The following is a 19,682-nucleotide window of genomic DNA, read 5'->3' on the forward strand; positions in this document are numbered from 1 at the left end:
TGTTAAATCACACATCACACTGGTCCGCTTGTCGTAGACTGCACTAGTAATCACCATGCATCGAAACACATGCGTTTCATGACCTAACAAGTTTCTGGAGGCAGTCGTATAAATAGCAGTATTTTGACTGTGCCTGAAATTGCTGAACGTTAGTTACATAGATTCTTTCACAATTAAATTTACAAAGCCTTCTTCCAAAAACTTTTCTTTGGCTGATGCAAATGTCACAACACTTCGGTGGAACGTCATATGGTTTTACCTGTGACTGCAAGATACTTACAACACCAAAAAAAAAAAATATATATATATATATATATTGATATATATATATATATCTTGTTCTTTGTGCATAGATATAGTAAGGAGTCAAACTCTTTTACAAACAGTGCCACATAACTCTCACAATGACACGTACGATTGAGAAGGATCTGTTCATACATGTACAAGCAAATGACCGAAGGAAAGCTCGTTTTATTTTTTGTTTTTAATTACTATTACTCAAACCATTGGCAATTAGCAAACATGTGTTCTGGTCCATTTTGTGTTCTCGGTCTGCCACGAGCCTCGACTTTGGATACAAATAAATAAAGTCAACACAGCATCAGAAACATCTTGAATGTATAGCATTATTTCACAGCTGTGATGTACAAGTGATAACTGCAAAACAATGGCAACTATGACGGGGTATTCAAAACACAAGGAAACACAAGCACAAGGAACTTTTGTGCAAGAGGAGGCCATTCAGCCCATCATGCCCCATCATCCATCACCCCCATCAACACACAAGCTACCGACAAGTGAAGTCCTGCCAATATCCCCAAACCTGGCCATCTCCAATGCATCCAGGTATCCAATTCCAATTTAAACCTATCTACCCCTCTACTGCCATGACCTTTCCAGATACACCATTCCATGCCTCAACTACACTATGAGTAAAAGGAACCTGCCTTAATACTGTCAAAACTCTCCTCTTCTTTATTCTCAGGCTATAGCCCCTCGTCCTAACACTCTTCTTCTTTGGTATGCAGCACATGGTTGCGAGCATCATTGCCCGATGGTGCAGCTGTGCCACTGATGCAGTGACCTCTGTAGGTTTGTGCAAAATTTGTAATTTGCTCACGGTGCCGGTGATAGCTCGCCTACTGTTCGCGAAGGACACAGTGGTATCTTTAATGTCCACCAACTAATGCTGGCAGATGGGATTGCTATTTAATGTCCATCCGAGGGAAGGCACACACATTGATGAATCACGCTACCTGTGAGACACCATGGTGGCAGTTTATAGCTGGGCTGAGATTCAAACCCAGGCTAGACAGCTTAGTGGTGAGTGTGCGTACCTCGAAGAATCATGACAGCCCTTGGGTCAGCTGAACAAATTCCACAAGTCTGGAAATATTGACATTATTGACTTCCATCATCATGGATAGCTTATTGGACTCCTACAAAACATGTCATCACTCGCAAGGTATAAATGATTTCAGGGGTGGTTAGCCTCTCGTTCATGTGGAGATATTTTGTGTCCCCATTTTTGTGGAACAAAAAAAATATATATATATATATATATATATATATATATATATATATATATATATATATATATATATATATTGTTGTGGTTACCAAATTCGCAAACCACCATTCAGGTCCCTGAGGTGAGATATCTCGGTAAGTACATGTGTAGTTAGGCCCAAACCCGTTGTCTAGTGGGAATACATGTCATTCATGCGTGCTGCGACTCTTCAGGATAGCCGTTTTTCTTTTACTATCTTTAATTTGGACCAACCGCCATGATTACCACCACCAGTCACAACATCAACCACCAACCACAACGCCGCTTCACCACAACCGCCACGACCTTCACGTCACACCTCGCAACCGTCGCATCGCCACCGTTCTTGCGCCGCTTGTGGGTACCGGTGTTGGACTCGTGCAGGGCGCGCGCCGAACAGCGTGTACAAAACCACGGATTTTCCACTTCAAAAACGGATCAAAAACGACACACGCCCACTTTTTGCCGTCCAATCGGTGAGCGAGGGGCGATTTGGCCCCGCCCCCAGGGCGTTGGAGGGCGATCGATATATGCAAATTTATGGATCAAAAAGCATTCACGCCCACTTTTTCTCGGGCCAATGGGGAGCGAGGTGAAAGGTCGAAGGGAGGGGGTCAAAGCTGAGAGAGCGAAGCCACGGGGCTTATAAAAGCGACCGCGTTCGTCAGTCAGAAGAACAGAGAGTTAAGACTTCGCGGGCGGTGGAGTTGGCAAGAAGGAGCTGGTCGTCGTGTGCGTTGGAGTTAGAGCGGAGGGGACGGAGCTGTGGAGAGGCGGCGAGGGCAGACGAGGGGGTGCTCGCGTCGTGCAGGGAGCTGCACCCCCGGGAGCCCGCCACCGCGACCTGGCCGAGGTGGACGCGCCCGCCGCGGGACAATAAAAATCCTCTATACCCCGAGCATCAGCAACCGCCTCCTGTTTCCCCCCCGCGCTGAGATAGTGCGACCAAGGGGCCCCTTTCCCACCCCTACCAGACACTGTCCGCGAGGCCCGCGGAGTTGAGGCACCATCGCCGCTCCGCGTCTCATCACCAGACGGGTAGGCCCGACCCGGTCTCGGCCTCAGGCCCGCCTCATCCTTGAGGGTATTCTTTTCCTTGGTTTTGGGTATGTGTTGTCGGCGCCGTCTGTGAAGTAAAATTGTATAAGTGTTGCCGTGTGCTCGTGTAATCGGTATTAGATCTGCATTGTCGCATTTGCTTTTTGTGTAAATTGCATTGTGTTTTTCTTTTCTGTGTGCTTTTGGTGGAATTGAATATGTGTGCTTTCCGTTCATCGCGAATAAATGTGCTTTGTGTTGAACTGTTTCCCGCTTCGCTTCGTCATTTCTTTCATTGAATCCTCATCTTGCTTCACGTAAAGGGTTGGTAGTGGGCGGAATACGCCCGATAATTAATCGAACCGGCGAGGTCGACGAATAACACCGCTCGGTTATCCCGATAGTACGGAACGGGTCGCTTAAGTGGCCCGTGTCCGAAGTCGACCTGCGGTGAGGTGCGACCGCCCGGTCTACCCTCCGTGTGGGTACTTAGGTAGGTCGAATTTGGCGAGCAACCCTATCCCACGCGGGGGCTGATTGGCTCGATCGCGGTGAGACCGAAAGGTCCACCCGTGACTGGTTCCCGGCGTTAGTCCGAGAGGGTCACGACTGGATTGTCCGTCCGGTGGGCGACGTGCCGCGATTCGAGTTACGTGGCCGTCAGCACGCCGGCGGGCGCGAATCAGCAACACTGGTGTCAGGTCGTGCGATACAAATTCATCGCCCTCCTCGCGGCACTGGTATCGGAGAACAGGAAAACGGGCTCTCCTGTCTCCAGCTAAATTCACGGGAATCGGTCCAGGGGTGAGAGAAGCGACCCCCGATTCCCTCCAAATTACGAGCGAGCGAAATTAACCCTTTAAGAGAAGCAAGATGGCGTCTCAAGGCGAGCGGGAGCCGGGGGTATTAGAAATGGATGTAGAATGTGTAGGATCCATGGCCCAGGATGGAATGCCCGTGCAGGAACATGAACTCCCCCAAATGAGCCCAGAGCCCGAAAAAGGTGCGGCAGCGGCCGCGGTGTATGACACCTCCCCCCCCTCTCCACCAAAACCCTTCCCCAACCCCTGCCGAAACGGCTCAGCTGAGTGCATCCGACATGGCCCAGCTATTCACCATGCTGGCACAAATGAATGCAGAAATAAAAAGCATGAACGAAAAGATCGATGCGAGTACACAGCAAATGAAGGAAGGAACGAAAAAGCTGCGGGGTGAAACGCAGAACATGGGCCGATGCCTGCAGGCGGGCATGAAGGCCGTGACAAAGGAAATAATAGTTGAGACAAGGGAGGGAAAGGGTGAAGAGTTGGCAGAGACACGGGAGACAGAAAAAATAGAGGGAAGACTGCACGATGAAGACAGGGTAAGTGACGCGCACACACACACACGGAGGTAGTGGAGGATAATGGGGGTGAGCTCGCGGAGCGTGTGGAGACCCAGTGCGAGCACCTGGATGGCCTCCTCCAGGAACGAGGGGAGGGAGTCTGCCCCCTTGAGGTGAGTCACGACCAGGTGAGTTCGGTCGTGCTTTGCGAGGTTGAGGGGAGGAGTGCTGCGAACGGGTGCACGGAAAGCTTGGGGGGTATAGAGGCCCCGGAGACCCTTGTGGGGACACGAATCCCCAGTGTGGTTGTCCCTGTGTGTGTGCTGCAAGGAGTGAGTGCGTCCCCGTGTGTGGAAGCGACCCCGTGTGTGAGTGGTGTGGTGGCGATGGTGCCGGAGTACGTGCTTCCCAGCACGCCGTGTGTGGATGAGGCACGAAGTGTGAGTGAGGCACCGCGGGTTAGTGCCCCCGCGTGTGTGGGTGAGGTACCGTGTGTGGAAGAGACCGCGTGTGTGAGTGTCGCCGTGTGTATGAGTGAGGTACCGCGGGTGAGTGCCCCCGCGTGTGTGAGTAGTATGGTTTGTGTGAGTAGTGAGGCACGCGTGAGTGAACGGCCGTATGCAAGGGAGACCGTGTGTGTGAGAGAGCGATATGTGAGGGAGATGTCGGTTGGCATGCGGGAGCACGCAGCCGCGTCTCCCGGTGTGAGTTTAATGGTGTGGACTGTGTGCGTCGTAACACGCAGGTATGCGTGTGTGGAATGGAGACGGAGACGGCGACAGAGGAGAGAAAGCCGAGTAGCGGCTGTAGTTGTTTCGGGGACCGTGCCGGGTTCACCCAGCAGTGAGCACGCGGTCCGTGCTGTGCAACGCACGAGACCGCCACGTGCTCGCTTGCGAGAGTGAAGTCCCGGTCCGGAAACGCCAGCGGTGGATTTGCCGATCCCGCGGACGGACAAAGTTTAGGCAGGTAAATACCGGACGGGTTCTCCACGCGATCGTGTGTGTTCAGCTCCAACGGGCAAAGCACATGTGTTCGCGTGGGGAACCCCTCGAGACGTGGGGCTTGTGTTTTTTTTATGCGCACGGTGACGCCATGGCTGCACGTGGGGTTGGAATCCGGCAGGAGGGGTATCTCTGCCGGATGGTACCGTCCAAGGAGGGACGAGGAACACGTGCAGCTGCATGACGTCACGGGCAGGTGCAAAGTGTGCGAGCTCTGAGTTGCCGCGCAGGTGCTGCGCATGGAAAAAAAAAAAAAAAAAAAAGCAAACCTCACTTTCGGGTGCACAGGATTCCTGGGCAAAGGGTGGAAGACCCCCTTGACCCAGGGGCACAGGATGGAAACTAGTTAGGGGGAAGGGTTAGCTTAGTTAGACCGACTTCATGGGGCAGGGGTAAGTCCTCATGGAGTCCGTGGAATGGATTAGTTAGAGGGATTGTAGCCAGATTTAGGTTGGGAAATAAAATGAATTTTTGAGTTAGGAGACAGTGACAGACTTGTGGATGTGTAGAGGGGACGTAGCTTAGCTACGTAGGTTAAAAGGAACGTGCTGTAGTTTAAGGGACGACGTGGGAGCACGAGTTAGTTAGGGGATGTAGTTAGGAGGATGGCAGAGTTCAGTGGTGTGTGTGTTGAAGAGTTGTTGGTGAGTGGATTGGAAGCATGTGCTTGGTGAGTGAGTGAGGCCAGCGGGTCTGTGTGAATGGAGTGAATGGGGAATGCATGGTGCGATGAGTGATTGGGGGGAGGAGTGACTCCCGCCCAAGGGACCCCGGGGTAAGAGTAAAGTGAGTTAGCTGGGTTAGTCAAATTGAAAAATGGAGGTCGTTTTGTTGTTGGTGGGAAAGTAGGCTCGAGACCCATTTGGAGGGGTGCAGGAGCCCTGTTGACGGGCTTGGGAGCGTGGCTGCGAAAGGTGAGTATCGCTGAGTGGGTACCCCGGGCACCAGGCTAGTCGGCCGTGGTAGGCCATGGGCCCATGGGGGCCGGGATAGAGTAGTGGGCACGGGTGCGCCTGCTTGGTGCGGGGGCCCGGGGCGCCATTAGCCGCGTGGGCAGTGTTGTGGGCATGGGTGACCTCGGAAAGGGGCCCGGGAAGCCAGCCTGCCACGTGTGCGTTTCAGGAGGTGCCATGGGGGCACTCCCCGGTGTTAGGGAGCTGGTAGGCTCGGAGGCAGTGTAGTGCCCGGGGGTGCCATAGCGGGAGATTCGGCAGAGGGTCGTGCCTGCCAAAGGGAGCCACGTGTCCCAGCCAGGAGACCGTGTGAGGGCACGGAGAGAAAATTGGGGGGCGAGGCCCGAAATTGTGAGGACACCAACACAGGCGACGGGAATCTGGGTTGTTAGAACCAATAGATTAAGCGAGAGGCGCTTGTTGAAAGCCCCGGGGTAGTTTAACAGTTAAATGGTTAGGGTAGATTAGGAGATGTACCCCTCCACACCATCCATCCCCTCGCTCTCGTTGTGGGCCGCTGGACCCACTTTGGGTTAGATCGCCGAACTCTGGGGAGGCCATTCTGAGGCTTCGTTGGGCCTCGACACAGGACGCTAGCTCTCCCTTGTTCTCCTCCGGGAAGGGAACGTAGGGGTTGGGAGTAGGCTAGGTGACAGGATAGGTTAGCCGAACAAGGACGATAAAGGGGGTTAGGGGACGATTTATAGTGGGGAAGTAAAAATAAAAACAAACAAAAAAATAAGTTGGGGCGAAATTGGTTTTTCACAAATTAAGGGAGTGGGTATGTACAGTGACAGGCAAAGGCGATAGGTGGGAGGGAGACAGGTAGGTAGGTCCGAGCCCGCCTTCCAAGTGGCCAGCACCACCGCACTCCCTCCACCAACCTTCACTGAACGGCAAAGGCTGGCCAACTTCATCGGCTGGCCGTGTTTTGCTTCAAGGCGGAGGCCGGCCAACTTCATCGGCAGCTGTGTGCTGCAAGGCCTGTGCCGGCCAGTTCATCTGCTGGCTGTTTTTCTTCGAGGCCTGTGCCGGCCAGTTCGTCTGCCGGCTGTGTTTGCCTGCAGCGGCCTTCTTCTGCGGGCTGTGTTTGCCTGCTGCCTTTTCCATGCCATGCCCACTGCCCAGGTTCACCAGCCCCGTTCAATTTTTGCTTTGCCCCCCCCTGTTCATTGCCATGTGCGCCAGGATCAAGGCAACAGTTTGCAAGCTGCAAGAACTGCCCTGTTGGCAGCTACAACACGGGCCTGCAGTGGCGGCCCGTGCACCGTGTTTGTGTTCATCCGTCCATTCGTTGTGCTCATTGCGTGTGCTCTTGAGCTGGCACGGAGACTGCGTTTGTGCAGCCCATGCACCGTTGTGGTTCACTGCGTTCAGTTCAAAAAGGAAGGCCTTGGACTGCGTGTGAGCAGCCAGCCACGTTCCCTGTCACCTGCATTGTTTGAGCCAGAGACTGCATGCGAGCAGCCTGGCTCCCTGCTAACTGTTTTCTTTTGCAGAGTTCATTGATCCTGGGCCATGGTTTAGTGTAAAATTTGTAAGTTAAGGTTAAGATGTACTGTAAATATGAGTGCGCCCCCGGCATGTCTGTCTTAGCGCCGGCAATTTTATTTAAGTCGTCCGTGCGAGTGAGTTTGTTTGGGTAGTTACGCAGCCCTCAGGTTATTTATTTTGGGGACACGAATACCATGAATGTCGCACTCAGGGATCCGTAGGTAAAATGTACTAGGGGAAAACTACACACCAATGGCACACGAGAATTTGACGACTCGGGACGAGTCTGTAAAAAGGGGAGGGGGTAGTGTTGTGGTTACCAAATGCGCAAACCACCATTCAGGTCCCTGAGGTGAGATATCTCGGTAAGTACATGTGTAGTTAGGCCCAAACCCGTTGTCTCGTGGGAATACATGTCATTCATGCGTGCTGCGACTCTTCAGGATAGCCGTTTTTCTTTTACTATCTTTAATTTGGACCAACCGCCATGATTACCACCACCAGTCACAACATCAACCACCAACCACAACGCCGCTTCACCACAACCGCCACGACCTTCACGTCACACCTCGCAACCGTCGCATCGCCACCGTTCTTGCGCCGCTTGTGGGTACCGGTGTTGGACTCGTGCAGGGCGCGCGCCGAACAGCGTGTACAAAACCACGGATTTTCCACTTCAAAAACGGATCAAAAACGACACACGCCCACTTTTTGCCGTCCAATCGGTGAGCGAGGGGCGATTTGGCCCCGCCCCCAGGGCGTTGGAGGGCGATCGATATATGCAAATTTATGGATCAAAAAGCATTCACGCCCACTTTTTCTCGGGCCAATGGGGAGCGAGGTGAAAGGTCGAAGGGAGGGGGTCAAAGCTGAGAGAGCGAAGCCACGGGGCTTATAAAAGCGACCGCGTTCGTCAGTCAGAAGAACAGAGAGTTAAGACTTCGCGGGCGGTGGAGTTGGCAAGAAGGAGCTGGTCGTCGTGTGCGTTGGAGTCGGAGCGGAGGGACGGAGCTGTGGAGAGGCGGCGAGGGCAGACGAGGGGGTGCTCGCGTCGTGCAGGGAGCTGCACCCCAGGGAGGCCGACAGCGCGACCTGGCCGAGGTGGAGACGCTCGTCGCGGGACAATAAAAATCCTCTATACCCCGAGCATCAGCAACCCCCTCCTGTTTCCCCCCGCGCTGAGATAGTGCGACCAAGGGGGCCCCTTTCCCACCCCCTACCAGACACTGTCCGCGAGGCCCGCAGAGTTGAGGCACCATCGCCGCTCCGCGTCTCATCACCAGACGGGTAGGCCCGACCCGGTCTCGGCCTCAGGCCCGCCTCATCCTTGAGGGTATTCTTTTCCTTGGTTTTGGGTATGTGTTGTCGGCGCCGTCTGTGAAGTAAAATTGTATAAGTGTTGCCGTGTGCTCGTGTAATCGGTATTAGATCTGCATTGTCGCATTTGCTTTTTGTGTAAATTGCATTGTGTTTTTCTTTTCTGTGTGCTTTTGGTGGAATTGAATATGTGTGCTTTCCGTTCATCGCGAATAAATGTGCTTTGTGTTGAACTGTTTCCCGCTTCGCTTCGTCATTTCTTTCATTGAATCCTCATCTTGCTTCACGTAAAGGGTTGGTAGTGGGCTGAATACGCCCGATAATTAATCGAACTGTCGAGGTCGACGAATAACACCGCTCGGTTATCCCGATAGTACGGAACGGGTTGCTTAAGTGGCCTGTGTCCGAAGTCGACCTGCGGCGAGGTGCGACCGCCCGGTCTACCCTCTGTGTGGGTACTTAGGTAGGTCGAATTTGGCGAGCAACCCTATCCCACGCGGGGGCTGATTGGCTCGATCGCGGTGAGACCGAAAGGTCCACCCATGACTGGTTCCCGGCGTTAGTCCGAGAGGGTCACGACTGGATTGTCCGTCCGGTGGGCGACGTGCCGCGATTCGAGTTACGTGGCCGTCAGCACGCCGGCGGGCGCGAATCCGCAACAATATATACACACATATATGAACCTTTGAAGCAGGACAGCAATCTTGTTAAATAAGCCTGACCGATTTTCAATCCTTTCGCATCACTAACAACTTGGATCGACCGAAAGAGGCTTTTGGCAACTTTGCTCAAGTCAATTCCCAGGTATATGTTCAATTGAAGCTGGTCATATTTACAGATGTGAGGATATACTTCGTCAAATGGACAAAGAACAAGGTCAGTCGATGATTTCTGAAGTTTATGGAGATGCAGCTCGGTACATCATCTCTCCACAGCTTCTGAACTTTCCCTCGCTATCCACACATCACATTAGCTACATCAAAATTAACAATTTTTTTTTTATAGAAGAGGCGTAAATCAACCCCTATCTTAATTAAAAAACAGCTTTCATGGTCATTGTGGACACTTTTGCCTCAAACAATGATGTAGACAGGGCATTCTCTTGGTAAAGCAAGTTGTTAATGGATCCAATAGACAGAAATTAGTGAGAGACCAAGACTCCCAATAATCTCTTTGTGTCCTCCCAGGCGACGAAGTGGAATCATGATGATTACCGGCTTCGCTATCATCACTGTAGCAGGTCAGCATTGTTGCATTTGTCTCTGTCTCTCCCGTTTTGTTTTTTTTTCTCATGCACAAAGCATGTCCTGCACATCAGGACCACGTTCACCAACTTCATGTGGCTCTACAAACTCATCACATATTGTCCGGTTGTTCTCTTCCCCATCAGAATCCAACTGAAAATTAATGAAAAAAATTATATTGGTTCACGAGCACCAGCCAGAGTGACCACTATATTCGTTACGTCTGTGTGTCTGTCTGTCTGTGTGTGTGTCTGTCTGTCCAGACCATAACTCCATGGACTTTGATCCGATCTTGATGAAACTTGGTTATGTGTTCGATATCAATGTCTAGTGTTTTCCTGGATGAGGGCATGCTACACCCATTGTGGGCGGAGCCACGCCCAAAAAATAGCCATTTTTAGGGGGAAGTCGGATTAAAAATCTACCTTCTCCGAGGGAATTGACTGAATAGAATGGGTTCTTCGGTATTTGAATGGCAAAATGAATTATCTAAAACTTGTTGTCCGATTTTTCATTTTCATCCCAAGGTCAAGGTCACAAGGTCAAAAAACTTAGAAAATTGCGAATTTTGACATAAAAATCATACAAGCACCCAAACTTTGAGAGGGAGGATGACAATATTTTTTATGCATAATCTTGAGGTCATTCTCCTTCATCTGCCTCAAACAGAAGAGCAAGACTTCTCCTGCCATGCCAATACTGAACTTTTACTTTCTGCAATGCTAGCATTAAACCCGTCGCTTCGCTGATGGTAGTTCAACAACATAACTTGCACATGTTACGGTACAGCAATCGTTTGACAGTCAATACAGTAGACTAGGCGTAAGTCGGCAGCGTGTAACTCGTCACTTCGCCTAAGTCGGCAGCGTCAAAAAGTCCCGAATTTATCTAATGTTAAATCAACTTACAGACTTTGACTAAAGTCTGTAAGTCGTCATCTCTAAGACTCATCTCCAAGTCGTCACTTCGTCTAAGTCGTCAGATGTTGTCCGTTCCCGCATAATGCAAACTCAAGTAAATTACCACGCCTAACTTGTCACACGGAACTGCTGCCTCGTGAGAAGCCCGATTTCATGGAATCGTGATGCGCGGGCTATTCATAACTGCGCTGCGTTCAGCTCAGTCAGCGCGCCGTCCCACGTGCATCTGAAGAGGTAGACAGGCTGCGCAATGCAGTCTCTGGCGAAGGAGTAAAGGATCGATCGAGCTTAGTGTTGAAGTCCGATCATGGTTTTATATTGGCTTGTTTTGTACATCACCACACTCACTTTCACATCGGTATTGAATGGTAGTCATCACGATGACTGTGTGTCATGTAATTTGTCCATGGTATACGAGTTTTCATTCCATATGAAAACTCATTCTACATTCATTACAATGAATGAATTCTAACAGCCATTCATTCCACATTTGTCGATGGTCATATACCATCACCGATGGTATATGAGTTGTCTTACAGCTGTTCATTATCTTTACTTTTGATAAAGTGATTCATGAATTCCATCTTTGCTTGATCACTTTCCAACTAACCAATGAACCCCCACCTATGCCCCGAGGATTGCGTTTCCCTTTTGGTACAATAGCCGGCTTAGAGATTGTTGCGCCCTCTCACACGTACGTGTCCAGGCCATGCGCAACTTCATCCTTCACCCCACAGTCATCATGAATGTTCGCATACGCGCAAGTCGTCACATGTCTAAGTCGTCACTTTTTTCTCGGTCCCAATGGTGACGACTTACGCCTAGTCTACTGTATTTGCAACTTTTTTTATTGTTATTCCAGAAACATTTTGTTTACTGCTAACAACTCAGTGTTTATTTTAGTAATATGCACACTTATTCACCAAAAGAACAATATTATGAATTAGTTTTATGTTACCAAGGATCAGACGTTACGTCTTTTTTTTTTTTCCAAAAAATGCAAAATGCAATTCTCATTGAGTCATGAACAATGCACCACTGTAAAGGCCTAGCCTAGTGAGAGATGCAACGCCACCTTACCAGACCATCATCTTACTAAATCCGTCATCTCGACACCCATCAAGGAAATACAAGGAAAACAGACACAGGTGGAGGCCATTCAGCCCATCATGCCTACGCGAACACCATACAAATCTATCAATGCAATATCCAAGGAAGAAAATGCAAAAAAAAAAAAAAATTAAATCTATTTATTACAAGTTTTTGTAGTTTTTGTAGTTTTTGTATCCCCCCCCCCCCAACCTCTCTCAGGGGAGGGGGCATGGGATTGGTTAAAAACACACATCAACCACACAACCCCTCTTGACGAGACCCCCACTAACAACACTCCGTACACATGTACTCAATCACCCATCAATGTTCAAACTACCTACAAGTCCTGTCAACATCCCTATACCCCTCTATCTCCATAACTTCCAGGTACCTATCCAATTCCAATTTAAACTTATCTCCTGTTTCTGCTGCCACTACCTTTCCAGGGAGACCATTCCATGCATTAACTACTCTCTGAGTAAAAGTCCTCTGCCTTGCTACCATATTAACTCTCCTCTTCTTTTGTCTCAGGCTACATCCCTGGTCCTATCACTGTCGACTCTGTTGAATCATTCATCTTCACTTATTTTATCTCTACCTTTCATTATCTTAAACATCTCTATCATATCTCCTCATAACCGCCTCCTTTCTAGTGAATAAAGCCCTGTCTCCTTCAGCCGCTCCTCATAGCTGAGTCTAGCTAGGCCCGGAATCAATCTAGTAGTCCTGTGCTGAACCATCTCTATGGCATATATGGCCTTCCTGAATTGTGGTGACCAAAACTGCACACAATATTCTAGATGTGGCATATCGTCTGGCATTCACCAGGTCACCTACATAAGTCAGATAGTCAGATATATGGGTTATTGTGTTCAACTGCTATCACTGAAGTGACAGGATGGGTTGAGTGCTGAATGGTGGGATGACGTGTACGTCTGGAGAGGCCTGGCCTTGCGCTAGACACAACACTGTAATGACGTCACAGAAAGAAAGAAAAAAAAGTGTGACAGACAGAGAAATCCAACTACTTTAATATATAGATAAACAAATGAGGCATTCCATATCAGCCTACCAAATGAGATATATCACAATTTTTAACTCGTTATATTTGTCAAGACTTGCATACTTTTGGCAAGTCCAATGCAACGTTGTTGTTGTTGTTGTTGTTGTTGTTGTTGTTGTTGAGGTCAGATTATGTAGAAACAAATTTATGGATCAGTACACCGTCAGCCATCTTTTATAAAACCTGCCAGCCCGTCGGCTGATATAGCTGGTACTGGTTTTGTTGTGTGAACAGCCAGATGTAACTGGTCGTCCACGAGGCATTTTGTCATTACATCTTGTACCAGGGAACATACAATACCGTCACTAGACGAAGGATTCGTCAAAAGACTCCCATGCCTCTTTCACCACAACGTGTGATTGGAAATATCATGACCACATGACCAGTTTTAGCCAATCCATACAGCAGTTTCACTCAAACTCGCATGTTGTCCACAGACAGTGAAACTCGTACTAAGATTCTGCTGTTGTATACGTACATGGACACGATGGTCACAAGTGTATGGTCAGCCTGAACTTACTTAATTTTGACCGATATAAGAAACAACATTTGTTGACTATGATGAATTGAATAACAATTATAAGCATATTTTACTGCGATTTCTGAATTGATTCTAAACTAAAACATATTTTATTGAAGAATTACTGGGTTTTTTTTTTTTTTGGTGTGGAATTTTTTTCAACCTTAACTTGGGAACATCAATTTGGGTGCATTTATTTTGGCACAGTGCTCCTGGCTATAGTCAACATGTAATCTAAAGGCTAGGATTGTTATTGTTGTTGTTTTGTCCACACTTCATAAGGGACAATTTTGAGCCAAAGACAATACAATAAAGAGAAAATTAATGACATTTATAAGCAAGAAAAAGAGCAATCAGAGATTGCAGACCCTCGCCGGGACTTGTTTTGTGTGGTGTATTTTGTGTGGCGTTTGTGTACTTGTGTGTTACGTCATTAATAAGAAACATAATTAGAACTGCCACTTTACAACTGCTGGCAGTGATGACCGGGTACCAAATCGTCCCACTTTGATTGGACACATGACCCTGACCCATGACATTTTTTTTATGATTATTCAATTTAATTTAGAATGGGATTAAAATAAATTCAATTCAAATCAAATGGAAGACCAAATGGGTTCAGTCCTGCATTGGAGTAATCAGAAAGAACCCAAACAAGAAAAAAAGCAAAGATAAAGTCATCAGGAGGAACCTGGATAGGATTCACATTTCAGCTGCGACTTCTCCACCTTCAAACCCATCCAGGCTCAGCCAAGTGAGCGTTATTAAAAATAATAATAATAATAATAATAATGATAAATAAAAATAAAACAGAACCCAGATCAAAGAAATTAAATCATTCTGGCTGCCAGACCATGTGTCCAACCAAGTTGAAATTTAAAACATGTACTCCCCATCCCTACATTATCATAATTGTGAAGTTTTACATTGATTGATTAAGCAGTTCCAGAGAAAACATCATTTAATATATTCTTCAATCCAAAATGGCTGCTAAACCATGTGACCAATGATATCATATGTGTTAACCTTTTGGTCCTCATGGATAGGCGGTCATACATGTTAAGTTTCACCTCGATCTGTTCAGAAACTTCAGAGAAGACTTTTGAAGGTTTCTTTATTTTTTTTGTAACAATATGGCTGTCAAATCATGTGACCGATGATGTCATCAATTTTTTTTTCTGTGGACCATTTTATCCCTAGATGACCCTCAAAATTTTTCATACTAATCAGATGTAACGTTCTACACATGCAACTATGACATCATAATGAAGGCACCTACAACGTCAAAGAAAAAAAATCACACTTATTCCCCATGAGGAGTAGCCTGGTATTGGCTTAGTGGTTAGGATGACTGGCTTGGGATCCTAGGGTCCTGTGTTCGATCCCCGTTGTCCACTGAATTAACACCAGGGGGTTGACTCAGCCTGTCATCCTTCTGAGGTCGGCGAAGTGAGTACCAGTGTACTGGTCCCGGTGTATGCCCGGTTAGAATAGGTGTACTAAATCGCTGTGTCGTAAGAGGTGACCAGGGTTGGCGTCAGGAAGGGCATCCGGCCATAAAACATTGCCTCAAGAAGGGAACCATGATTGCATGGAGCCTGCAAAAAGATAACCCTGCTCAGCAGGGAAAAATGGCTGTAAAAAGGCTGTTTATTCCCCCCATGAGGAGTACTTGCTTCGTGCCAAGTTTCAATTTTTTCCTTGGTGCAGTTTCAGAGATAGAAGTCCGAAGTTTTTTGTTTTTTCCAACATGGCTGCCACACTATGTGATCTGTGACATCATAATTATCATTAAAACATTTTACACGAGTCATCGCACCGACGCTGTGAAAATTTCGTCTCAATATAACAAGCGGTTGCAGAAAAAAACACTAAAGTTCTGTACGAACAAACGAACAGACAGAGAAACAAGCAGTCATAGACTAGTACTTACGAAATCGTCAACTTGACCTCTGACCTTGTCTAATAAAAGCTGTCTCTCGAGAAGGTAGCAACGCAAACCAGAAGTTTCTACGATGATTCTGTATCAAACCATCAAAAATCGTAACGTCGAGCAAAGCAAAAATCTCCATTTCTCCAGACAATTATACCTTAACGTAACTCAACGACGCGTCTGCTCGAGCGCACTGCATCATGGGACGACCCGTGACGCGTCGAGTGAAATATTTTTTATACAATCTTAAAACGTCTCCAAAACATCCGATTTTTACCAGAATTTCGACAACCGAGTTTTAAGCGTCCTAAGCGATCGCAAAAACCGAAGACAAAATTAAAATCGAAGTTAAAACGAACTCGTAACGTCGAGCGAAGCAAAAATACTCCATTTCTCCACGTGAATTTACGGAATTATGTTTGACCTCACTGTGACCTTGACCTTTGACCGATTTTGACCAAAATCTAATCAGCACGAGCCATCACCCTCCTGAATCACGTGGTGTAATTTGACATTGGTGGCTTCTTCCGTTCTCGAGTTATTGTGCCTACAAACAAACAAACAAACAAACAGAAACGGAAGGCATCAATATACTTACGAAATCTTTAGATTTCGTAAGTAACAAACAAACAGACAAATGGACCCAAATGCAATACCCTCTCCTTCAGCGGGGGTAAAAAGGAAAAGTAGATCATCAAATTAAGCATCCATAACCGGACTGAGAACCTCAAAAATACAGGTAAAAGGTCTTTGGCTGTAGCACAAAGGGAACCATCCTTGACAGGTATATCAGCTGATGTTACCAATGACTTGCAGTCAACTGCAGAGCAACAACAATACAGTAAGGTTGACAACTGTCCATGTAGCAGTCAATCCATGTTGGGGAATTATGTCTGCTCGCAGGTACACAAGGAGAAAGTAATTTCAGTCTCAGTCTGATTCATCATATTGTTACATATTGCAACCGTACTCGACGCCCCACTCCTACAAATCAAGAATAGCCGAGTGCAACCTGAAGTGGCGTGTCGGCTAGTCCCTGACCGTAGCGAAACAGCGGGTAAAACTCTCATCCACTGTTTACATACTCTGTCTAACCAATGAAGAAAGACAATCGAGCAGGTTGGAAACGATTGGTCATCTTTTAAAACAAACATTAACGTATATACAAGCAATGTAGTGTCACAAAAGAAAGTCTTACCATTAAATACGCAAGCCCCTTAGACAGTCAACCTCATCATGGAACTACAGACATAGGCACTTCAGTCACTGGGAAATTAGACAAGCAAGAGGGATACCCAGAGATAAGAAGGTGGGGCTTGTTTGTGACCCCTCACTCACCCGACGTAAGTCTGCCGGCTTACGTTGGTCCCAATGTGAAAAAGGGTGGGGAGAAGGAGAGAAAACAGGGTGATGGTGCCGTGTGGGGAGAGATGCGGATGAATGCTTCACAATGCATTCAAGGAAATCATGAATGCAAATCAGCAACCCAGCCCTGAATAGGTTAAAGGTGCAATTGTTGATTGTTCTTGTGCGTTCCAAATGAACGATTACAAATAGGGACATAAAGAGAAGATAGTGTAAGTTAGTGCGTGTCTGCTGGCAGGTCCATGGAAAGAACTCCACTGCTTATCTGCTTGCTCCGCAGGACCAGCGAGATCACTCACAGCAGATCCCATCCTCACAGAGGCATACGTTCGCAAGGCTCGCTCCTTGCAGACTCTGTCTGGCTCTCAGGGTTGCCTAGAGACACACATCCCCGAGTCCTAGGATGCCCGGACTGGGGGATTTGGTGATGTTCCCCAGCCACACACATCCCCAAGTCCTTATAAAGCCATTGGGCAGAGGCATGGCGATCAGCATCCCGGGTATGCCTTCTGATTGGTGCACTCCTGTTGTCATTCTGCACTCAGTGGTTGGGCACACAGTCCCTCGGTGCAGGCACCACACAGGACCGAGCAGCACACAAGCACTTTGCTGAAGGCACTGTGCAGAAGCAAGTGGCACCCAAGCGCTATGATGGGTCCGACTGGTAATGTGAGATTTGTCGATGTAATGCTGGTTTTTAATGCGTGTTGTTTGTGTGTATGGATGTGCTGTAAAGAAATGTGAAGGAGAGAGGTTAAGAGAGATGGGGAGAGAGAAGAAAAAGAATTAAAAAGGGAATTTGAACCTGCTACACAAACACACCGTATTTCCCCATCCATTGATACCTTTGTTTTTGATTCAGAACTTAATGTATCCTTTGAAATCAGAAAATAAAAAGAAATGGCATTGACAAAATTATTGATACCCTTGACTTGATATTTGGTAGCACAACCTTTGGACAAAATAACTGCAGTCAAGCACTTCCTTGAGCCATGAATGAGTCTCCGACTCCTCTCTACTGACAGCTTGTCCCACTCTTCTTGTGCAAACTGCTCCAGTTCTCCCAGATTTGAAGGGTTCCTTCTCCCAATTGCTGTTTTCAGATCTCCCCACAGGTGTTCAGTGGGATTTAGATCTGGACTCATTGCTGGCCACTTCAGAACAGTCCAGCGTGTGGTCTTGACCCATTCCTGGGTGCTTTCTGAAGTGTGTTTGGGGTTATTGTCCTGACGTCACGTGTGTTCCTAACGGACTGACGTCACGTGTGTTCCAAACGAACGAATCACGTCACGTGTCTGTAATGAATGATTCATGTGTGTTGGTAATGGATGAGTGGAGTATCTCCACGTGCCTTGTTGTTAACCAGTTGTAAGAGCAGTACCGGGTTTCGTGAGGGTGTACGGAGAGAAGTAACGTGAACGAACGTTTCCTTGTATTCACGTTCAGGACACGTTGTGTGTCGCTCTCCGAACCCGCGCACCTCCAGCATGGCAGAGTGGGTTAATGGGACAAAAATAAAAACAAAACACCAACATCCTCACACCGGGTGCTGTTGTGTGCTTGTTGTACTGTACGACACTGTACTGTACTGTACACGGACAGTACACCGGAAACAGACCACGGCCGAACTTCGTGTACACCGGTTCATGTATAGACATTGGAGAAAAACCCCATCATCCCCCGAACGTCATCCTCATCGGCTTACCTCCGAGCAAGTGCGGGGTCAGGCGGATGGGCAGAACTTGGGACAAATCGGACGCGTCCAAAAGGCCCAAAATCCGTGTGGGTCCATCCTCTGCGGGTCCGGGTCCAGGTCCAGGCAGGGCGATCCTTTCGCCGTGTTGCGGAGCTCCCTGGATCCTTCCCCGTGCCGTGAGGGGTCCGTACGGGTCCGCGGGGTGCGACGTTGGAACTTGAGCCGTGGTCGTCACGCCGGGCCCCAGACAGGCCCGAGGACGGCCGTGAGTGCTCGGCTTGGCGCCCATGTGGGCCCGCGAAGGCCGTTCAAGCCTGTCTTTATGTTTGTGTGTTTTGTCTCAGCCTGAACGCCTCATCCTTCGGTGTAGCCAATGGCAGACAGAGGTCGCTGTTTCCCTTCCTCCTCCTCGTCCGTCCGTCCGTCCCTCCTTCCTTCCTTCCTTCCTTCCTTCCTTCCTCTCTCCTCGACGTCTTCCTCTTCTTCTGATTCCTATTCCTCTTCTTCTTCTTCTTCTTCTTCTTCTTCTTCTTCTTCTTCTTCTTCTTCTTCTTCTTCTTCTTCTTCTTCTTCTTCTTCTTCTTCTTCTTCTTCTTCTTCTTCATCATCATTCTTCCTCAGGATATCCATCGACAATGGTGACAGATTGTAATTGTAATTATAATAATAACCGATATATTATTATTATCGGTATTAATTATATGATTACATTCTACGAACCACAATTATTTACAAATGAAATCACACAGCCAGCCTGTGATTAAACATTGCTCGAGCTATTTTTTCCCTCAATGTCGATGACGCAAGAATAATTTCACATCTTTATAGATAAAACCAAAAATATTCATCAGCTTCATTACATATGTGCATTAAACAGGCTCAAATGAGCTAAGATCCTCGTCCTCTTAATGATGACGTCATAAAAACGAATATGACGTCATTGTGATGTATCAGGTTTGCGATGAATAATTATCTGTACTAATGCCCGGCTTCATTCCCGCAAACAAAATTCAAACAGCTTGCCTCGTTTCGGAGGTAATGGTATACGCGATTTCCATGAGCGGCGATATAAATGACGTCAACTTTTTTTTCCATGAAGAATTTCCAAAATCGGAGATGGTTACTGCCTGCGCGTGGGCTTTCTGCATATACATGGCAAGGTTCACAAAG

General features: G+C 47.8%; 1 protein-coding gene across 1 annotated transcript in view; it reads right to left on the reverse strand.

Annotated features, from left to right (window-relative positions):
- The window catches only part of ZNRF2 (zinc and ring finger 2), a 65,529-nt gene extending 46,542 nt beyond the window's left edge, over positions 1-18,987 (reverse strand). The window contains exon 1 of the mRNA XM_085845375.1: positions 18,522-18,987. Within this exon, the coding sequence (XP_085701501.1) occupies positions 18,522-18,801 (280 nt within the window). The 5' untranslated portion in view covers positions 18,802-18,987. The remainder of the gene's footprint in view (positions 1-18,521) is intronic.
- Between the last annotated feature and the right edge of the window lie 695 nt (positions 18,988-19,682).

Source organism: Eptatretus burgeri, chromosome 11 (genome assembly GCF_056783735.1).
Source record: "Eptatretus burgeri isolate ZD-2024b chromosome 11, Ebu_testis_v1, whole genome shotgun sequence".
NCBI classification, from domain to species: domain Eukaryota; kingdom Metazoa; phylum Chordata; class Myxini; order Myxiniformes; family Myxinidae; genus Eptatretus; species Eptatretus burgeri.